Source organism: Haliotis asinina, chromosome 1 (assembly GCF_037392515.1).
Source record: "Haliotis asinina isolate JCU_RB_2024 chromosome 1, JCU_Hal_asi_v2, whole genome shotgun sequence".
NCBI classification, from domain to species: Eukaryota; Metazoa; Mollusca; class Gastropoda; order Lepetellida; family Haliotidae; genus Haliotis; species Haliotis asinina.
In genome coordinates, this window is record NC_090280.1 from 45914985 (window position 1) to 45935994 (window position 21010).

At 38.3% G+C, this 21010-nt stretch overlaps 1 protein-coding gene across 2 annotated transcripts; it reads right to left on the reverse strand.

Moving 5' to 3' along the window:
• Positions 1–9499: 9499 nt before the first annotated feature.
• LOC137292137 (uncharacterized) lies at positions 9500–16461 on the reverse strand. 2 transcript variants are annotated; one of them, XM_067823688.1, is made up of 9 exons: positions 15776–16461; positions 15025–15357; positions 14529–14618; positions 12752–12865; positions 12523–12568; positions 12154–12200; positions 11302–11406; positions 10433–10549; positions 9500–10271 (listed from the first exon to the last, which is right to left on the reverse strand). In XM_067823688.1, the coding sequence occupies exons 1-9, from the start codon at positions 15825–15827 to the stop codon at positions 10261–10263; spliced, it is 915 nt and encodes a 304-aa protein (XP_067679789.1). In that variant the 5' UTR covers positions 15828–16461; the 3' UTR covers positions 9500–10260. The 2 variants fall into 2 exon arrangements, with proteins under 2 accessions (XP_067679789.1, XP_067679782.1); XM_067823681.1 differs by having other exon boundaries at positions 15780–16258.
• Between the last annotated feature and the right edge of the window lie 4549 nt (positions 16462–21010).

Here is a 21010-nt window from a genome sequence, read left to right on the forward strand (position 1 = left end):
CCGTCTAATTATCGTCCGATTTCATTAACAAGCTGTGTTTGCAAGACCATGGAACGCATGATAAATAATCGACTTGTTTGGTACTTGGAAACTAATAACCTTATCACAGATATACAATGTGGTTTCCGGAAAAACAGAAGTACTGTCGATCACTTAGTGCGTTTAGAATCATCTGTGAAAAACGCACTGATTAACAAACAACACGCTGTGTCTATCTTTATTGATCTTGAAAAAGCATATGACACTACTTGGAAATATGGCATTTTACGAGATTTACATGACTTCGGGTTGCGAGGTCGTTTGCCTGAATTTATAGCCAAGTTTTTAAATAACAGACAATTCCAGGTCCGCGTGGGCTCTACCCTGTCTGATCATTACAATTAGGATCAGGGTGTTCCACAAGGCAGTATTTTGTCAGTCACTCTTTTTAGCATCAAGATCAACAGTTTATCTAAAGTTTTAAACGATTCAATTGATGGATCGTTATTTGTGGATGATTTTAATATTTCTTGTCGTGGTAAAAATATGCATACCATTGAACGGCAATTGCAGTTGTGTTTAAACAGGATTAATCGAAAACTAACTGCATACATTTTTGTCGTAAATACAAACCACATAAAGACCCTGAACTGTCTCTAGATGGGACGCCCATTAAAGTTGTGAAGGAAGCCAAATTGTTGGGTCTAATCTTTGATTCACACTTAACGTTTTTACCATATTAAATCACTTAAAACTAAATGCCTGAAAGCTCTTGACTTGTTGAAAATGGTTTCAAATTCAAAATGGGGAGGGGATCAAGCCACCCTTCTCCATTTATATCGATCACTCGTTCGTTCTAAACTTGATTATGGCTCCATCGTCTATGGTGGCGCCTGCAAAAGCAATCTTAAACTTCTTGATCCTGTCCATCACCAAGGTCTAAGACTTTGTCTTGGGTCCTTCAGAACTTCACCTATTGACAGTCTTTACGTTGAGGCCGATGAACCATCTCTTGCACAACGCCGTATCAAATTATCTTTACAATATATCATAAAACTATACTCTAACGAATCTAACCCTGCATATAACTGTGTCTTCAATCCCCTTTATGAGGATTTGTATAGCAAAAAGTCTTCTTTTGTTCCACCTCTTGGGCTCAGAATAAAGCCGTTTATTGCTGCTGCTGGTATTGAGCTGAACAATATAGCTCCTTCCCGTCTTCTTTCCTCTCCACCATGGCAGTTGGTTAGGCCACAGGTTGACCTAACATTAACTACATTTAAAAAAACAGAAACTAATGAATTACAGTATAAACAAGAATATAATCAATTGAAACATAAATATAACAATTACAAATCCTTATTTACAGATGGTTCCAAGGACGGTGGTGCAGTTGCTTGTGCTACTGTCATTGGATCCAGAACAATATCTTCTAGATTACCAGATAATAGTTCTATTTTTATAGCAGAAGCTAACGCCATATTAACAGCTCTTAAATATATTCAAAGACACCCTAAACGTAAGCAGTATATGATATATTCCAACTCTCTTTCTTGTCTTCAGGCTATTAAAAACATTTCTTGTAAACATCCGCTTTTAATTGAAATTATTGAATTGTATAATACTCTTGCTACTGGCCAATACGACATCGTCTTTTGTTGGTTACCCAGTCACGTAGGTATTTTGGAAATGTGATGGCCGATCTTGCTGCCAAGGCGGCTCTCAACAAATCTGTGACACCACTTTTTCTTCCATATTCAGATTACAAAGCTTGCATTAGAACGTATATCCGTGATCTGATGCAGAAGAAGTGGGACACTCAAGTAGGTATCAATAAATTACATGAAATAAAACCGTATATTGGTTACACCTACTTGGGTTGTCAGTCCAGATTTGAGGAGGTCATCATGCGACGATGTCGTATTGGCCACACAGGATATACACATAAATATGTGCTTAAAGGTGAGGATCCTCCGTTTTGTATCCCTTGTGATGGAAGAATCACAGTCAAGCATATCCTGCTTGACTGTGTCGAGTATTCCATCACAAGGGATCAGTATTTTCATTCACGACCTCTGAAGGATCTTTTTAATAACACAAGCTCTCATTTAATCATTGCATTTTTAAAAGAATTAGATTTATTGTCTGAATTGTAAATAGATAAATATTTTATTATTGGAAGTTTAAATTGAGAACTGTGCTTGTTAGTGGCTGTATCCTCAAAGGGGGTTGAAGTACTGTAAAACTATTGTCCCCCTGAGAGGGTACGTAGGTCCACAAACATTCAAAGTAAATTCAAACTTTCATGTTTTTAATCGTAGCATAAGTGTCTTTTTATTTGCATGGCTAGGTTTCCCAAATTGCTGACGGCTGAGGGGATGATGTAAATCCAGCTAGGGTCCATGCAGGTAGCAAAGGTACAGTAAGTCCCCATGGTACCTAGTATGGTGATCTACTTTCAGTTGTTAGCAATCTATAGCCCATTTTTATCTTGTATTGTCCTCTATAGATCAATTGTTTTAGGTATAGTTACTAGTTTTATATTCTCATCTGTGATATTCTAGTTGTTTTACTGTCTCTCGTTGACAGGTTTTATAATAGATATATATATTTCATTTCAGTATTAAATGTTCTCGTCACGATATGGCTGAGATATTGCCGATGTGACGATAAATATTAACTCACTCACTCACTCATTTTGGTACTCCCAAACCGCAAAATCTGCAATACATGCATCACAAACCTCAGAAAACAAGATGTGGAAGTGAGCGGGAGAGTTCAAATTTTGAGTCACATCAGCAATAAAACTACCATATCGTGACGACAAAAATGGTATGTACTAGATATAAGTCTATAGACTATTACGTACCTTTAAATAAGAGTGAAAGACAGCATAGCGATTAGTTTATCACATATTATTTGTTTGAGTTGAGTGTAAAATGCTAATCATTTTGAAAAAAAACACAATGAAAAACGGGCTTTAGATCGTCAGGAATTGAAAGTAAATCACCATGCTAGGGATGCACGGTACATTAGCTACCTGCATTGTCCTTAACTGGATGTTATATCATCCCTCAGCTGTTGGCGAATTCTGAAAATTTCGTCATAAATTTAACCTTCAAAAATTCTACGATTACAATTCTGCCAACGCTCAACAAACATTGAATGATGTGATCTTAAGTACCATTTTGGGAAGACAATATATTTCGCTACTTCAACCCCTTCCGATGGTATAAACACTAAGCATCATAGTTATGTATTCATTCCACCAAAATTTTGAAAAGATGTATTAATTACAGTATATGAACGATCAGAGTTGAGAGGGAATGGCTGGGGCATGTAGTCACTCGCCATTTTCCTGGATGACATGACCATACACTTATTGTCACATCAACTATATATTTAAAAAAAAATAGTTCATCTAAACGAAATAAATATCTACTATCTTGGACTGTAGTGTAGTCATATTTCAGTTACACTATATATAACAAAATGTTTATAACTTTCCGAGGTTCTAACTCGTACTTTGAACCCTTCCCCTTTGTTTATTTACAGTAAATTTATACTGCTAATCTCAGTCTGGATGCTTGTCACCCACGTCCTCATACCTTGTTTGTTGGCAATAACCTGGACATTCCGTGGCTAGTCCCAGGGCGACAGGATCTTCTGGATGGTTGAAGGACTCATGCTGATTTTGTGAGTGACATTTTACTCCTGCTGAGAGATTCTGTTATTACTTTGGGCTACGGCCGAAGTTTGTTCTGTGTGTCAGTGCTGGGGCTTAGTGACCTGGACTTAGATAACTGCTGGACATTACAGATAAAAAGACTACATTTCTATGCAGACCTATTGTGGTGATCCATTAACGTTCAACCTCATTACCACAAGAATAGCGAGTACAAATTGTATACCTGATGTTTTCGAGTCCCATAATCGAGCTCAAATCATAAGTAATAAAATGTTGAGAGGTAGGCCGAGACCTTTTGATATAAGACAGCGATTGTGTTGGTATGTGTCATGTTAACCTAGCCATCAGACATGACGAGGAAAAATATGCTGCATTTCTACCCGGAACTATTGTGGCGCTGCATTTCTGTTTAGCCTCGTGAGCAACAAGAAAAGCGACACAAACAATACCCACGTTTTATACCCCTAATGTCTGACGTTTACGATTACATAAACGTACGTACAGTTTCATAAACTGGGACAATGTTTAAAGTAAATGTCTGTTCGCCGTCCTGAAGGACTAACCGGGAGTGAGTGAGGTAACACTTAATTTCACATCGTCAGTGTTTCAGCCATATTGCGACTAATTAAGAAATTTGTATATTTATAAATGAATAAAAAATACAAATTTACAGAACATACTTGTCTGCATAGAACAGTAAAGCAACTAGCTTATCACAGATATGAATTTACACTAGTAATTAAATCTTAATTGTTGTAACTATAAATGACAATACAATATAAAAACACGCCATAGTTTGCCAACATGCGAAGGTAAATCACCATCCTAGGGCCCCTGGGGACTTACAGTGCATTTGCCTCCGGCATGGACGTTGGCTGTGTTTACACCATCCCTTCAGATGTTAGTAATTAGGGCATTCTAGCTATAAATCATAAATGACGCCCACACGGTAAGTAGTAAGTTCAAATTTAACTTGAACTTTTGGGGACTTTCGTAGGGTGTGAGGACAATATTTTATAGCGCTTTAACTGCCTTTGTGGATACAGTCCTGAACAATCACGGTTTATGGTCTACAATAATTATAATATGCTTATCTATTTACCAAACATATCAGAATTTATGAAACATTTCTATTTCTTTGAAATATGACACTAACTGAATAAAAATTTACAGTAGTGAAAAAGAAAAAAAACTTTCATATTGATCTACCTATCCCTTGCGAGGGACAAATCAATAGTCAAGAAGGACATGTTTCCTCAAATGTGGACGGACTGCCCATGTGATAGGAACCGATAGTTTTAGTTGACGTAATTTATTTGGATGTCCCACAACTCATCAGGCCATGGATACAACAGTTGATGATAGGTTTATAATCAGAGCAAGGAATTGGAAGTGGTGTCACAGATGTGTCAAGTGCTGCCTTAGCAGCAAAAGCGACCCCTATATTACACAGAAATTCCAACATGACTGAGTAAGAGAAAACGATGTCGTATTGGTCAGTAGCAAGATCATTATTTAATTCAATATTATTTATTGAAAGTGGATGTTAAGAAGACACATTTTTAAAGCGTGAACGCATGAAACAGAGTCGGAAAGATTATATGTATTGTTTATGTTCAGGTGTTTATAAATATATTGTTATGGCTGTAAATATGATATTTGCTTCAGATGTAAAGAAAGGGCTGTTATCGGGTAATCGAGAACATATTGTTCTTTATCACTGGACAGTGGCACAAGGAACAACGCCATCCTTGAATCCATCTGTAAAAATGGCATTGTAAGTTTAAAATTTATTTCTTAATGGATCATGTTTCAAATTTCTTTAACGTGGTCAGTTCTTAGTCTACTTGTGACCTCACCAGTTGCCAAGGAGGAGAATAGAACAGGCTGAAAGTAGATGCTAAATGTTACAAGCAGAAAGAAACGGTTTTATTCGAATTCTAGTATTCTCATAAAGAGGATTAAACATACGGGTATAAGTAGGTTTGACTGATTCGGAGAAAAATAAATTTTGATATTTTAAGACTCACAATCCTTGATATATAGATTGATGATTGAGGAAGTACGGAAAGATCCAAGACAAAACTCAGGGCTTAATGGTGGATAATATAAACAACTTTAAGGTTGCTTCTGCATTGACCAACATAGACAGTGGAGCCATAGTCCAGTTTGGAGCGTGAAACTGCTGAGTAGAGATTGAGGAGGGTTTCCGATCTCCTCCCCACTATGTATTAGATGTCCAAACCGCTATATCTAATATATCTAAAGACACAGGGGGTGTGGAAGTGGTGGTGATGGTTCTAACGGATATATCTAACATACAATATAAAAGCTACTAAAACGCGACTGTGTATTTATGATCCACTTTTTTAACATTTTATCTACCCCTAAAAGGCTGGCGATGGATTTTCTAATGAGCTTAGTACTTCCAGTTCGAGAACCTTTCAGTGTGGTTGAATTAAATTTTGTCTTTTATAAAACAAATGGTGTGACATTGTGCATTATTATCAGATTCTAAAATCTATGGACACTATTGGGACGTTGGTAACTTTTATTAGACACTATTTGGCTATACTTCTCATGACTGCATCTGACTTTTCAGAAGATAAATATCAGTGTCCTTGTCTTATCGTATTACCGGCACAACTGCCTGTGTTTCCCTTAGTACACCCATAACAAATAAGGGTCAACAAACATGGACTACCTTACAGAAAATGTGACGTGACTTTTACATTTCTACACATTATTTTAAAAGCATCGGTCAAATACCAAAAGAATCTATAGACAGGCTGATTGTTTTGTGGCAACGAATATCCAGCGATTCGTGTTATCCTTAGCAAATTTAACATTAATTTCCTCTCATTTAAATACTGTGATTTGTGGTAATATGATGCAGAAAATAATACGAAACAAGTTGAACTAATTGTGACAACGCAATATGTGAACACCGAATTCCCAAATGAAGAAGACAGAATACTAAACGTACATTTCAAAACATGAAAAAACGAATTATCATGTTATTTTTGGATAAGGCATGAATAGCTTCAAAATGAAAATAACATTAAAATCTTGAAAGCTATTGCTCGTAAAACATATCCTTGCGTCAACAGTGCAAATAACTCCATAATGAAAAACAATTAATTTTAATCATCAAAACAAACACATATAATCTTTGGTAGTTTTAAGACGTGTCACAAATAATTTCACAACTTGTGGAATCATCACAGAATTAAAGAAAGCAATAGCTAACAGAATTTTGAAAATACGTAAAATAAATGTAAAGTTCATTGCCAGAAACACACCTATCTGAATATCGCAGTAATCCTCTCCGTGACCCTACAAATTATCTCAACGGTATGGAAATCGGATGCCTTGATACAAAAAAGACGAAAAAATTCCATCCTTTAGTTTGGTGGATATCACAAGCGAACTCACTGTGACCTTGAAAATTATTCAACTATCACTGAAGTCGACTGACGTTAGACGATACTTGCAACTCATTTTCTCGACATATTTTTCAGCGGAATATATTTAGACGTGCAAAACAATACAATTTTCGCTGTAACCTGAAACGTTCCCCAGTCAGCTGGTGTAGGGAGGATCCCACCAATACACCTTGATATAACATTGGATCAAAATCTGTTAATTATTTCGTGAGTTATTGCGCTACGTATCTTTATGTTGGCAGAACCCTGAGATATTTGCTGTGACCTTACAAATTATCTCGAGGTTACTAAACTCAAATAGTGTGTGACCTTGTTGTAAAATTTATCATTTCTTTCTTGAGTTAAGAAGAAAAACCAACTAAGTAGCTTATATGATATATTACCAAATAATAAAAAAGTGTTATTAGCATTTACGTAAATATTTATTACATTTTACTGCAGCTTAAATTATTCTACTTTACGTCATTTTGCACTACAATTTAAGTTTTATTGCAATTTACGTGGTGGCAGCCTGCCTAAAGTATGCATTCTTTTTTATCCAGATGTATACTCCCTTCACAGACATCATAAGGCTAATGACTGACAGAATGAGCATCGATCTACGCTGTTGGGATAACATACAACCCGAAATCACTAAACTTTGGCTTAACTGGGCATTCAGTGGGATATGTAAGAGGATATTCAGAAAAGCGTGTCTACTCGAATATCGGGCTTAGAAAAAGACTTACTTATTGGAAAACAGCTGTTGAAAACAATAGATCAGACTAATAATTGCAATTAGGTCGCTCAGCCAGTATGGCGACGAAAAGTCATCTCACCTGGTATGAACTGTTTCCGACAGTACTATAAGACATGGACCTCTTCACGATTCCTCCAATATCGACCTGGCACGCCGTACCATATCTACAATACTGACCAAAGTGGCGATAAAACAAACTATTAACTCAAGCGTCCAATAATGATGCCGCGGTAGCCTATATGAGACCACCATGGTCACTAGTGTAGTGATCTACCTTCAGTTGCTGGCAATCTATAGTCCATTTCTATATTGTATTGTCGTCTATAGTTAAACAGTTTTAGATTACTAGATTCACTTTTCTGTGATATTCTAGTTAGTTATACTGTCCTTCTTTGACAGGTTTTTACTATGTGCCATTAATTAATCTCTATTTTTGTACTTAATTGTGCTCGTCACGATATGGCTGAAATACTGTAACGATAAATTTTAACTCACTCACTCACTCAATATGTGAGACTAGGAAGTAAATCCTGTTGCAGATCGTGAATTTAAGTAGTCCTTTTCATGGACCAAGAAGAAATGTGTACAACCGGCTTGACATCGCGGCTAAATGTAATGTGGAAAACCTGATAGTTGGGCATGATTTCTTTAGCATTACCTGAACAAACATAACAAAGACGTTTTGTCGCCTGTGCTAAGTCATTATTGTTATCAGCAGGCCTTCGTAATAGATTATGTCACAAGCTTTGGCAGGTTAGATATGGATATGTTGTATGGTAACGTATAGAGGACTCTATCAACCAGCCTTTTCTGCAGTGCAAGGTATGTTCTACTGCTTTTGAGTATTTTCTGATGCTTCTTTGTTTTACGGCCAGTTGAGTTGCTTTCCAACATCGGAGATCATCATGGTGATACATGTTTCATGACAAATGATGTAATGTGCGTTTAGAGAACAGGTGGGAAAGGGACAACCAGAACACAATTACTAGTATTGATGATTATTTCTTCTTATTATTATTATATGTTCTAGAATATTTATATACCGCATATCCAGGCAACTAGCACATGCTCCATCCTCCATCACTGCATTTCACTCAAACGGCATATCGCATTATCTCTCTCAACTCCCTGGGGATCATGAAAAACTCCTGCTGGCACCGAGTTATTGCTGCTTTCCTATACTTAGGGTGGTTGGTAGACTGGAACACTTAGTCTACTGTACGTTGCTGTAGACGCTACTGGGTGTTTTCTAGTATTCATGAGGCCACCATCAGGTCATATCAACGGGTTCGTGGGTTCGTTTAAGTGCACCTTAAACCTGGGGTTGAGGCAACACTGAAAGGGTCTGCACACAAAGATGACACCAAGGTTTATACACCCATTCACAGGTGGTCCCGATCCCGATACCTCAAGTTCGCTGGATAACTAGTCTGGCACTTTAGAAGCCTAGAAAGCATTATGAAGTGGTAGATACATCTCAGTTTGTTTGTTGTAAACTCAGAAATAGCCCAGCAGTTTACAAACAGACTGTCAGTCATAGACTCTGGACGAGAGAAGAAGTGATTGATATCATGAGCAACGCTCTAAGCTCATGTTGTACTGAACAGATTAGCAATTTTGTGATATTCGTTAAACACAGAACAAACATTGTAACAGTTTAAACTTATTTTACTATGTGAAATAATCCTTCTGGTATTACAAACCCGTCCCTATTAACACACTGTATTACACATGAAGAAATGCTTATAATGAATAACCTTCATGGATGTATACACACAGACATTTTATTGGAAACCACCAGCGGTGATAAAAGGATAGGGAACATTCCTGCAATATCGACAGGGCGGGCCTATTTTGTTACAAAGCCTATATTTCAAAGAAGAGCAGCAAATACGTGAAAATGAAACATGTGATAATACCTGTAGATAGCTATTTTCATTGTATGTTTTCGATCCCTCGGTACAAAAAGCATTATATATTTATAGTGCGCTTGCAAAGGCAAATCTTTCTGAAGTTTGGCGTACATGCGTGTCTTCAGTATTCTCATTTGTTTCTTCCCTGCCCTTCACTTTATTCCCGTCGGCATGCGCATCTTGATGGATCATATATTATAGATGTTTCAAGTTAATCTCTTGCATATTCCGATCGATGTGAAAAAGAAAGATCACAAATTCTGATAGCGCAACTACAGAGGCATCAAGCATTTCTTTTTAAACTTAGTCTCAGAAAATATTGCTGTTACTTGGATATGAGGTTGTTCAAGCAATAATACACGGCATCATTTTGGATGTTTTTTTTTCAATTTAAAAAAATATCAGTAAGCCATGGTTAAGGGCATTGTGGCAATGGCGAGAGCATGAGCACCGATGTTAATTTCGCATGTCTCAAAAGACTTATTTCTTGGAATATCAATCAGTACCTGAAAAAAAAAAATTGACGGGCATTATTGCTGCATGTCATCACAGAATACATGATGCGGATTGATTTGTTGTATAAATATGCGTTCACGTCTTAGTCCGAGTGTTGAATGCTAGTCTCCGTACACTTATATCAACAACATACTATGACAATGTTACTCACTTCTCTCTTTAGACAGTAAAACATTCCGTTTGTCTTTCTGTGGTTTGGAGTACATGTCTTCAATGTTCTCACCGGTTCCTTCCCTGCTCTTCACTTTCTTCACTTGAGCATACGTATCTTAACAGAAAATACGACACTAATTAAACTAACACACTATGAATGACTTTTCGTCCTATTTACATTATGGCTGCGCCGATACAATACTGCATCGATTGTTGATGTACGGATCGAAATTCTTTGGACTAATTAGTTCAAAGAAATTCGATATCGTCCCCATTAGGGCAGGGGCATGTACATGTATGATCTAGGAAAACAAAACTGCACTGGATACATGTCTAAATCAACCCAAAGCGATCAGAATTACGTTGTAACGTTTTAGATACACGTTTCTGATATTTGAGAGCAGCGCCTGGATAAATCTAATGGTTTTGACTAGTTCCGCTCGTTAGCCATTCAAGGAAGCATACTTGTGCTTCCGTCACTCTCAAGCATATTTGCAGAGTTTAGTCTGATCTGCATAGTAAAAGACAAATGTATATCTGTATGTGATTCTTCCTGAAGATTCGGGTTAGAACTGATCCTATGCAAACTGTGCTTGTCGTCAGTGGAGACTAACGGGATGGCTCGCTGACTTCGTGTCCTACTTGTGTACATGGACGCTCATGTGGTTGATAACACCGCTTTCTTGCCCAGACTCGATTATCTACGGCCCGGCGCCAAATAGCTGTAATATTGTTGAGGACGCAGTTACACAAACCATTCATGCACACGCTCTTCCATTTGACTGTTTACTTAATAGTTGACGAAAGCTTTAGTCATATTCCTCCACTTTATTAAATTTCCCTTCCAACAGCCTCTGGCACACTTACTTCCATTTGGTGTTTCCTTTCGTCCTTTGAGTGGTTTTGCATACATGTCAGTAAGTTCATGTTGGTCTGCATTCGTCTTCACCTTTTTCACCTCGGTGTAGACATCTGGTAATAGTAGCAACATCTACTTGAAACAAAGTCATCTATACAGAGGAGATCCCTCTGTGTATGGTATAATAATTGTTCCGTGGAAGCTTATGCACATTTATATACCAGTACAGAACGGATATATATATCAACTTATGCACATTTCCTATCTGTTAGATCTTGCAAAAAGTAGACTGAAAGTGCCTTTGAAAACACAATTTTAAATCGTGAAGACCATTAGGAAAGGTCATGCAGGCATGTGCGAGTTCGTTTGACGTAAATCTAATGCTCTTTCAAAAACGATTCGTAGGAGCGATATATTGTTACCAACAGGATTCGGAACCTCAGTACTGTAATCAGCCGGTGCTATATTTGGCATACAAAATATTGTCCTGCATGACTGACATATCCACGTGATCAATAATTTTGTAAGTATTCGCATCCTGCAACCACCGTCACCCATAATCAACAATTCAAGGAGTGTACGGAGTAAAAACTGAGAAATATTTGGGACTTCGACACAGAGGTGATATCAAGCCAAACAGTTACTTTTAAGAGGAACAATGACTATTGCATATGTCAATTGCAATTTAAACATTTCGCGAACATCGTGAAATGTGTCCAGGTTTGTGCACATTTAATTAAAAATGTGTCACATTTATAGATATTGAGGGTTTGTAAATGTCACGTTTGGTAATACGACTTCAGTGTGTTGATGTGTATTAAGCTAGTTGAGAAACTATTTCATTGCTGCACGTAACTTACCGTTTTCGTCTTCCCCAGTCACGCGGCTTTCAATCAGCATCTCAGCACTTATATCAACAGAATACCATTAAAATAGTCAGATTAGAAATACGAAGCAATAATGTAGGCCATACACATGGAAGTATTCGTCATGAGACAAGAGAATACACTGATGGTCACAACCCCAGAAATGTGCATGCACTAGTCAACACCTGTAAACATCTAGCTTCATCTGTGGTGTAAGACAAATCAATATATCTGATATGTAAATGTGGCTCAAGTTCACGGTGGAAATATTTTCGTTCCCCAAATTATGGACATATCTGTGATTGCTAGAGAGATGATGGTTGGAAATGGTTATTATTGTGAGAGCTACAGACACAGACGTACCTTCTGGAAGGGTTTCTTTCAGGTCGACTTTCATCCTTGACAGTATCTGGAAGAAAATGCAAATTGTAGGTGTGAGTTGTGACGATAATGTAGATGTGACTGTTTGTCAACTTCATGTAGAAGTACAACCTTTCAGCGATGACACAGTTAGATAAACCTTCATCATGAATCACTGAAACTGAGTCCCGATCGTAATGAGTTGTTGTAAGTCAGTCACTATAAGTGTTACCTTCAACACAGCGACGTTTTTTTCTGATGCAAACAGCTGCGACGATGACAACAGCGATGACAGCAACACCTCCACCAGCGGCTCCAGCTGCGATGGCAATGATGTCGAACTGGCCTGGACGTATGAGAGACAGGAAGATAACGTTTCGTGGTCCCATTGTTTTATTGGTACGGCACCAATGTTAAGGAGGACATGACACCAACCACTACAGTAGCACCTTTAGGTCCCAACTGTACAAAGCATCCGTACCACTAAGGATTTCAACAGCTCGCTTACGAGAAGCATTCTGTGTGCGTTTACAGTATTATTCAAAATGACTAGTACTGCAGGTATTTGATTTGGCGATACTGTAGAGCACATATGTTCTTTCTTCTGGAAGACGTAGAAAGCTATCAAGCGTATTGGTGATAGAAAACAAATCATGGAAAAAATTCACAGGACTAAAAGAATCATGGGAAAAAGAACTGTTGTGAAACAGCCTTTTCTCCAGTTATGAACAATACAGACGTTATGAACACGTTTCGAGGCTGAACCTGTTGCCCACCACTTTAAGCACAGAACACAGCTTTCACACCCCTATCACAAATATAACAGTTACTATATCTGGTGTCTTCCAGTTTTAGCTACTTTTAAATATCAACGAGTGCGTTTGATCATTCAGCATACAATGTCAGCTTTATAGCTGTTAAACAGGTTACTTTCGACCTGATGTTTGCTCGACTTAAGTTTGTATTGAGCCGTTTTTCATCTTTGACATATCAAGAGAAGTATTGAAAATACTACGATATATATTTTATACACGTGTAGCTATATATATATGTTGCTTTATGGAAAGCACAAAAACTGGTCTACTCATCAAACAGTCATATTTCACCGTCTTAAAAGTAAACATTCCTTGAATATGATACACCTCTGAGTGACTTTAACTCACCATTATTCACAAAAAGTATTTATTGGCGTGTTGGTAGAACTTGTAATACATATTTCTGTAACTTTGACGCTTGTTTTAAGTACATAATGACCTAACATTCTGACTGAAATCACATAAACAAGTATCATTTATGTAACTACTGGTCACAATTACTGGTGAAGAATTAGTTACACTGACGACTTTGTTTGTTTAAAGAAATGATATTACTTTATATCTTATACGTACAAACGTACTTGACCGCTTTATTGAAATTTTAAAAGATATTGGGACATTTAACATAAAATACTTGGACAGTAATATACGTGTATATAATGATATGCAGCAGAAATACAACGTAGATCTAAGTTATCCACACCTTTAACTTCGATAAATTGAACTTTGAAAAGTAGCGCTTGTCTTTTAAGTCAGGGGCATGTATTTTAGAGAAAATATGTCCTATCGAGACATGCTTACATGGTAGAATTCAATATGAATTATATAACTACTAGCATCTCTAGCCGCACCTGACGCATTGAATTAAACAAAAGTATCACCATGTACACTGAACTATCATGTCACTTAATTGTGTGTCACATGCGTGTCTTAAGATTAAAGATCTGGTCGTCAGTATTTCAAAATTGCATTAATAATACACAAATGAAATATACAGAAAAGGTGGACAGAGGACAGGGTTACAGAAAGATACAGTGCAAAACTGATATCTAACATTAAACTATGACTACGTATATCAGTACATTATCGAAATGGACCATGGATAACCGGGTACCAAAGACGGAGCTCCCTACGAGGAAGTTAGGTGTCAGTACAGTTTACCTCTTAGTCACTTCGTAAACACTCGTCTATTACCTATGGGTCCAGTGGAATCTGTGGTTCTCGTTGGTGGGACCGAAGTCGCACAGGTTGTTGTGTTTACTGTTGTCTGATCTACCGTAACACCTGCAGCAACACGTCCATTTCAAAGACAATATAATTACATTGGATATAATCACAAATATTGTTGTTTTCCTATAATTTTACTCGAAATACGTTCTAGCATTTTATCTGAATATGAAAAGGCAATATGACATTTGGAATTCATACACAATGACAACAGACGTCAAAATTACGATCAAGGCCGTGCTTGTCATTGTATTACAAACATGTTATAACGCCATAGAGACAACAATTGAGACTACAATTGTATGTTTTAGAGATTCCACTATTATTGAACCGTACCACTATACCGGTGAACTATTCGAATCTATTTCGTACAACCTTATACATTCACATATTGCCATTAGCTAGTCAACTACTAGACTACTGTAGGGAAATGACTGAAAATCAGCTATTTTCAATGCCTTACATATTGTCAACCTGTTACTGCTCCTCTTACTGGTGCCCCCATAATCCACACACTGCCACACAGAACCATTGTCCACGGTGGAGTTGACCCTGAGAGTCACGTTATGTTGTGTGGCATCACAGCTCACATTGATACGTCCTGACAGATACCCGTTGAAGATGTCTGGGTTGGATACAGTGTAACTTGTGGAACCTTGTGTTGTGATGAGGAGTGGTGAGGTACCATTTCTGCTCCACTGTCTATCTTGTCCACCAGTTGTGTTACTGCTACAGATCAGAGTGAAGTGTTCTCCTTCTGTCGCTGTCTTGGGGGAACTTGTCAGGACTAAGGAACCTGACAATACAGAGAAACCGAACACGTTCGCAATTAAACACCAGTCATATACGTTGTTCATTCTTTTCCACACTGTAGAGGGATATGCATCTCTACCCATTATAAACGATGGGTATGACATATATCTACAGTGAGACAAGTTGATACATAGATAGTTATCCTGCTCCTACAAGAACTACAAGTAAATATGCTTTTCCGAAAATGCGGATCCAACATCATCATCAACACCATTTGATACAAAAGACTGACATCCAGAAGCGAGGAGATATTGTGTATCGGCGATATCTGACAGAACATTCTGGACTGTCATCAAAAGTGGAGCTCCTGCACACATTTTGTACGAAAATGATCGTCATGCAATCGCAATTTGTTTTTTTAAGGCGACGCGAGCAGATTACCTTATTACACGAATACTCACTTGCCTGTTTTAAGCAGCCGCCGAGAAACAAAGACAGAAGTGGAAAAATCATGACTGCACACAACGCGCGTTATCAATATTACACTGGAAATACAGGTCTCTTTATATCCATCCATCTATCCAAGCAAGTCCGGTCCTCACCCCTCTATCCTTGTGCTGTTTATCACTTACTTGACAACGGTGTTAGAACCTACACTGAAGCGTCGCTCTCACAGCCATAGAAAAGTTATTCTTCCATATTCTTATATTCTTATCCTTCCTTACTGTCCCAATTTACTCTTCTCACACTTCATCCATCATACGTATTACGTGTGCAGTTTTCTTTTCATCACAAATTCCGGTCCGTGAAACAAGGTAAACCAGGGTATGTCGCAATAACACAATACAGTGTAGTTTGGAATCCTTTATAACACCCGGTTGGCTTATCAACATCGGGCTTGGTGTAACAGCCTACCCGCAACGGGATGCAACCGAAGTGTATCTCAAACCAGGAAGTTGTTGTGTACAGGTATATCTCGAGTCACGAGCAGCTGAAGGCCATACACATCATGTATCGCTGCATACACTGCATACCTGTTTACAAACCTGTAATTACATCAGCTGAAGTGACAAGGATATGTTTGCCGTACATGTAACCTACGTCCGACAAATCCACTTGAACCTGATATGTATCGTCTCTGTCAGTTCTGTTCAAACAGTTATGATTTACATATGTAAATAACCTATTGGACCCATGAAGGTCAAGGGTAGAATAGGCCTTCAGTAACCCATGCTTGCCATAAAAGGCGACAATGCTTGTCGTAAGAGGCGAGTAACGGGGTCGGGTGGTCAGACTCGCTGACTTGGTTGACACATGTCATCGATTCCCAATTGAACAGATCGATGCTCATGTTGTTGATCACTGGATTGTCTGGTCTAGACTCGATTATTTACAGACCGACGCCATGTAGCTGGAATATGGCTGAGTGTGGCGTAAAACTCAACTCACCCACTTACCCAATAACCTATTGTAATGATGAGACATTAAGACTTATCAACATTCAGATAGACAAAAAAGAACACGTAAAGTACTTCACCAAATGGCCCGATTCGCGCTGACGCATTTATTTACACTCGCTTAAATATGTAAAATGTAACTCTGAATTACTCGGTGGTACTAGTGCCTCGGGTAAGCCATATGTAGTTAGTCTACTGCTACTGTTAAAGTCTGCAAACTGTATCTACTGCTATATACTCCACAACAACCAATCCTGTGGTGCAGAAAAATGTCAGTGAAACATGTGTTTCTGACTTGATCACTAACTGGTGCAAGACAAGACTGCTCGTATATGGTTGGTTTGCTTGTAGGATTTTGTTTCTGTGTTCTTTAACAACGCTCACAGCAATATTCCAACTCCATGGCGATGGTCTGTAAATAATCGACTTTGGCCAGAAAATCCAGTGATTAACAGCAATTGGGATAGATTGACACGTGCTAACTAATTCAGGGAGTTTGACCACTTGATCCCGTTAGTCGCTGTCTTACGACAAGCACGGATTACTGAAGGCTAAAATATATTTTACATAGGATATCACTCGCGTATTTATCATTGCAGCAATATGTCACAAATATCAGAGTCCTGTCACACACAACGTAAGAAAAATGATACAAGTTTGACTTCCCCATTCATTAAGTTGTCAAGTAAGACAGGCATGCAGTTGAAAGGACACCCCATATTAGAAATCCCAAATAGGAAGGTTGTATCATATATGGGTGTTGCCATGAGGTGTCATCTAATCAATCTCCAGGTCTAAGTCCTTGAGGAATGGAGGTGTTATCGACTTTACAAAGTCGAATGAATTATATTATAAATGTACACCTGTACATTAAATGTCTTGTAAAGATAATTACTAAAAGTACACATCCCTATGCTAAAGGAACACTCATGAAAGCATGAAAGTACATACAAAGGGGTATTTACAGAGCCTTTTCTAGTGTAAACTGTGTGATTTGATATGATGAGTGTTATTTTATATCGGGATCTCAATTTCACAAGGCACCCGTGGCGAGCCACCTCCTCGTGGTGGGTGCTGGATAACGCCAAGAGCTCGCCAACAACCCTGTAGTGTGTGTGTGTGTGTGGGGGGGGGGGGAATATTTGGTCCACCAACCCGTTTGCCGTGGGTTGCGGCCCTGTGTCGGTGAAGGAGGGGATCCTGGTGGTTGAGGGCAACAGGGGCCTGCAACCGTGTTCCTGTTGTCTAATACATCACTTTGACCCTGACTTCACCAAGGCGGGTGGTTGAATCGGCCCGGCCCGGTTCAACCAATCGGCTGGTCATGCCAAGCCCTGTTCATGGATTTGTATATAACTGCACAAAAATATTTGGAATTGTTGAAATTGTGGACTTGGCGCCCTCTGTTCAAACAACATCATTTGATTCTGATGTAAGTTTGCATGAATATATGTTTTATGACTTTTGCCTAGAGTCTCATACCGAGAAGGCGATGGCTCATGGGCCAGTCTAGTGGTACATTATCTGTAATGTTACTGCTTGAGTATACCCTCTTGGTATCCTTGGTGCCGCCTGTTGGAGGCCCACAGGCATTAGGCATGGTCCTTGATGACACTCCGTGGTGGGTGGGGAGCCAGGAGGGTGAAAAAACAACTACACAACAATGGCTAACCAAAACCCCAAAAAAGAATAACGTTCTCATATAGATGACTCTGATGAGGAGGAAGACACAATTACCTGATTGTGTTATTCTGACCGTGATGCCTGGCCTCGATTCATTATTGCTGAATCTAGTGAGAAGAAATTGACTTCTTGTTCGCCTTTTCTATTAGAGAAAGCAATCCAAGGTATTGCTGGAACAGTAAAGAATGTTACCAAAGCTAAATCTGGCTCAATTTTAATAGAGGGGGGGGGGGGGGGGGGTCAGTTATAAATACAAAAGGAAAGATACTTGAGGATTTCATCTCCAACAATGATTTATGTATATTCAATGATAATTCACATACTTATCTGCATCCTGGAACGGGAAGTTATTCTTCAATAGATCTTTCCCTTACAGACTCCAACTTATTAAATGAATTTGTATGGTCTGTTCATGATGACCTTTCTGGAAGCGACCATTTCCCCACTGTTCTATCAACTATACATCCAAGTGACACTTCAAAGTGGAACTTTACAAAGCTGATTGGTCTCTGTTTCGAACATTATGCACTGAAAGGTTGCAACCTAGTTTATTCCTATATGCCCCTGATCCTATTCAAACCTTTTCTGATGAATTAAATGATGATGAATGCATTCCAAAATCCTCTACAGTTTCACACATTCGTAAACCGTGGTTAAACACTGATTGCAAACAAGCTAGAAGGGACAGAAAAAAGGCAGAAAAACATTTCCGTCGCCATCCAACTGTCCACAATTCAAATCAATTTAAAATTTCTAATGCCAAGGCTCATCGCACATTTAAGCAACATAAGCGACAGTCATGGCAAAACTACGTTTCTAAAATCAACTCACGAACGCCAATTTCTAAGGTTTGGAATATGGTACAGAAAATCAAAGGTAAAGGATCAAAGTGTAGTGTTCACCATCTCAAGGAAGGTGACAGTTTTCTCACTGAAACACCTGATATTGCAAATAAAATTGGTGAAACATTTGCAAAACATTCCTCTTCGTCAAATTATTTACCAGGCTTTAAGAAATTTAAAGATCAACAAGAAAAAAAGAAAATTAATTTTAAGTCGGACAATGGGGAGGACTACAATGAAATCTTTTCCATTCATGAGCTCCATACTGCCCTTGAGCAAGCTCATGTTACTGCGACTTGCGCTGATAACATAAATTATCAGCTCCTTAAACATTTACCTGAATCGTATTTAGAAACATTTTTGAATATATGTGATAATATATGGACGTCTGGTCATTTTCCTTCATCATGGCGAAATGCTATTATCATTCCTGTTCCTAAACCTGGTCGGGATCATACTGATCCAATATTCCTGAATAGTTGTGTTTGTAAGACTATGGAACGTATGATTAATAATCGTTTAGTTTGGTACCTGCAAACCAACAACCTCATCACTAACATTCAATGTGGTTTCCGCAAAAATCGAAGCACCATCGATCATTTGGTACCTTTAGAATCTTTTATTACAAATTCCATGTTAAACAAACAGCATGCTGTGTCAATTTTTTTCGACCTTGAAAAGGCATTTGATACGACTTGGAAGTATGGAATTCTTAAGGATCTTCATGACTTTGGTTTGAGGGGCCGTTTACCCCAATTCAAATGTCAGTTTTTAGAAGACAGACAATTCCAAGTCCGAGTTGGTTCCACCCTGTCTGATCATTAAAGTCAGGAGCAGGGTGTCCCTCAAGGCAGTATTTTGTCTGTCACTTTATTTAGCATCAAGATCAACAGTTTATCCAAGGTTTTAAGTGGCTCAATTGATGGGTCACTTTTTGTGGATGATTTTAATATCTCTTGTCGTGGTAAAAATATACATACCATTGAACGGCAAATGCAATTGTGCTTAAACAAAATGGATAAATAAATGGTGTCTTCAAAACGGCTTTAGATTTTCTATATCCAAAACTAACTGCATCCATTTCTGCCGTAAATATAAACCACATAAAGACCCAGAACTCTTTTTAAATGGCACTCCCATCAAAGTTGTCAAAGAGGCCATATTCTTAGGTCTGATTTTCGACTCACAATTAACTTTTCTTCCGCATATAAAATCCCTAAAAACTCAGTCCCTGAAGGCACTATTGAAAGTCGTGTCTAATTCAAGGTGAGGAGATCAAGCTACTCTCCTACACCTATATAGATCACTTGTCCGCTCAAAGCTTGATTATGGCTCCACCGTTTATGGTGGAGCTTGTAAAACAACTTGAAACTATTAGATTTGTTCCACCACCAAGGTCTAAGACTTTGTCTTGGGTCCTTTAGAACATCTCCTGTTGACAGTCTATACGTTGAGGCCGATGAACCATCTCTTGCACAACGCCGTATAAAATTATCTTTACAATATATCACAAAACTATACTCTAATGAATTTAACCCTGCATATAACTGTGTCTTCAATCCTCTGTATGAGGATTTGTATAGCAAAACGTCTTCTCTTGTTCCATCTCTTGGGCTCAGAATAAAGCCGTTTATTGCTGCTGCTGGCATTGAGCTGGAAAATGTATCTCCTTCCCGACTTCTTTTTTCTCTTCCTTGGCGACTGGTTAAGCCAC

What these genes read in the sequence shown, in the direction of transcription:
- LOC137292137 (XM_067823681.1), bottom strand. Translation starts at nt 15,891, where the DNA reads ATGGATGGATATAAAGAGACCTGTATTTCCAGTGTAATATTGATAACG. An exon ending in CAGTAACAGGTTGACAATAT is followed by an intron (nt 14,619 to 15,024) that starts GTAAGGCATTGA and finishes GTGTTGCTGCAG; the next exon opens with GTGTTACGGTAGATCAGACA. An exon ending in AAAGGAAACACCAAATGGAA is followed by an intron (nt 10,550 to 11,301) that starts GTAAGTGTGCCA and finishes TTTTCTGTTAAG; the next exon opens with ATACGTATGCTCAAGTGAAG.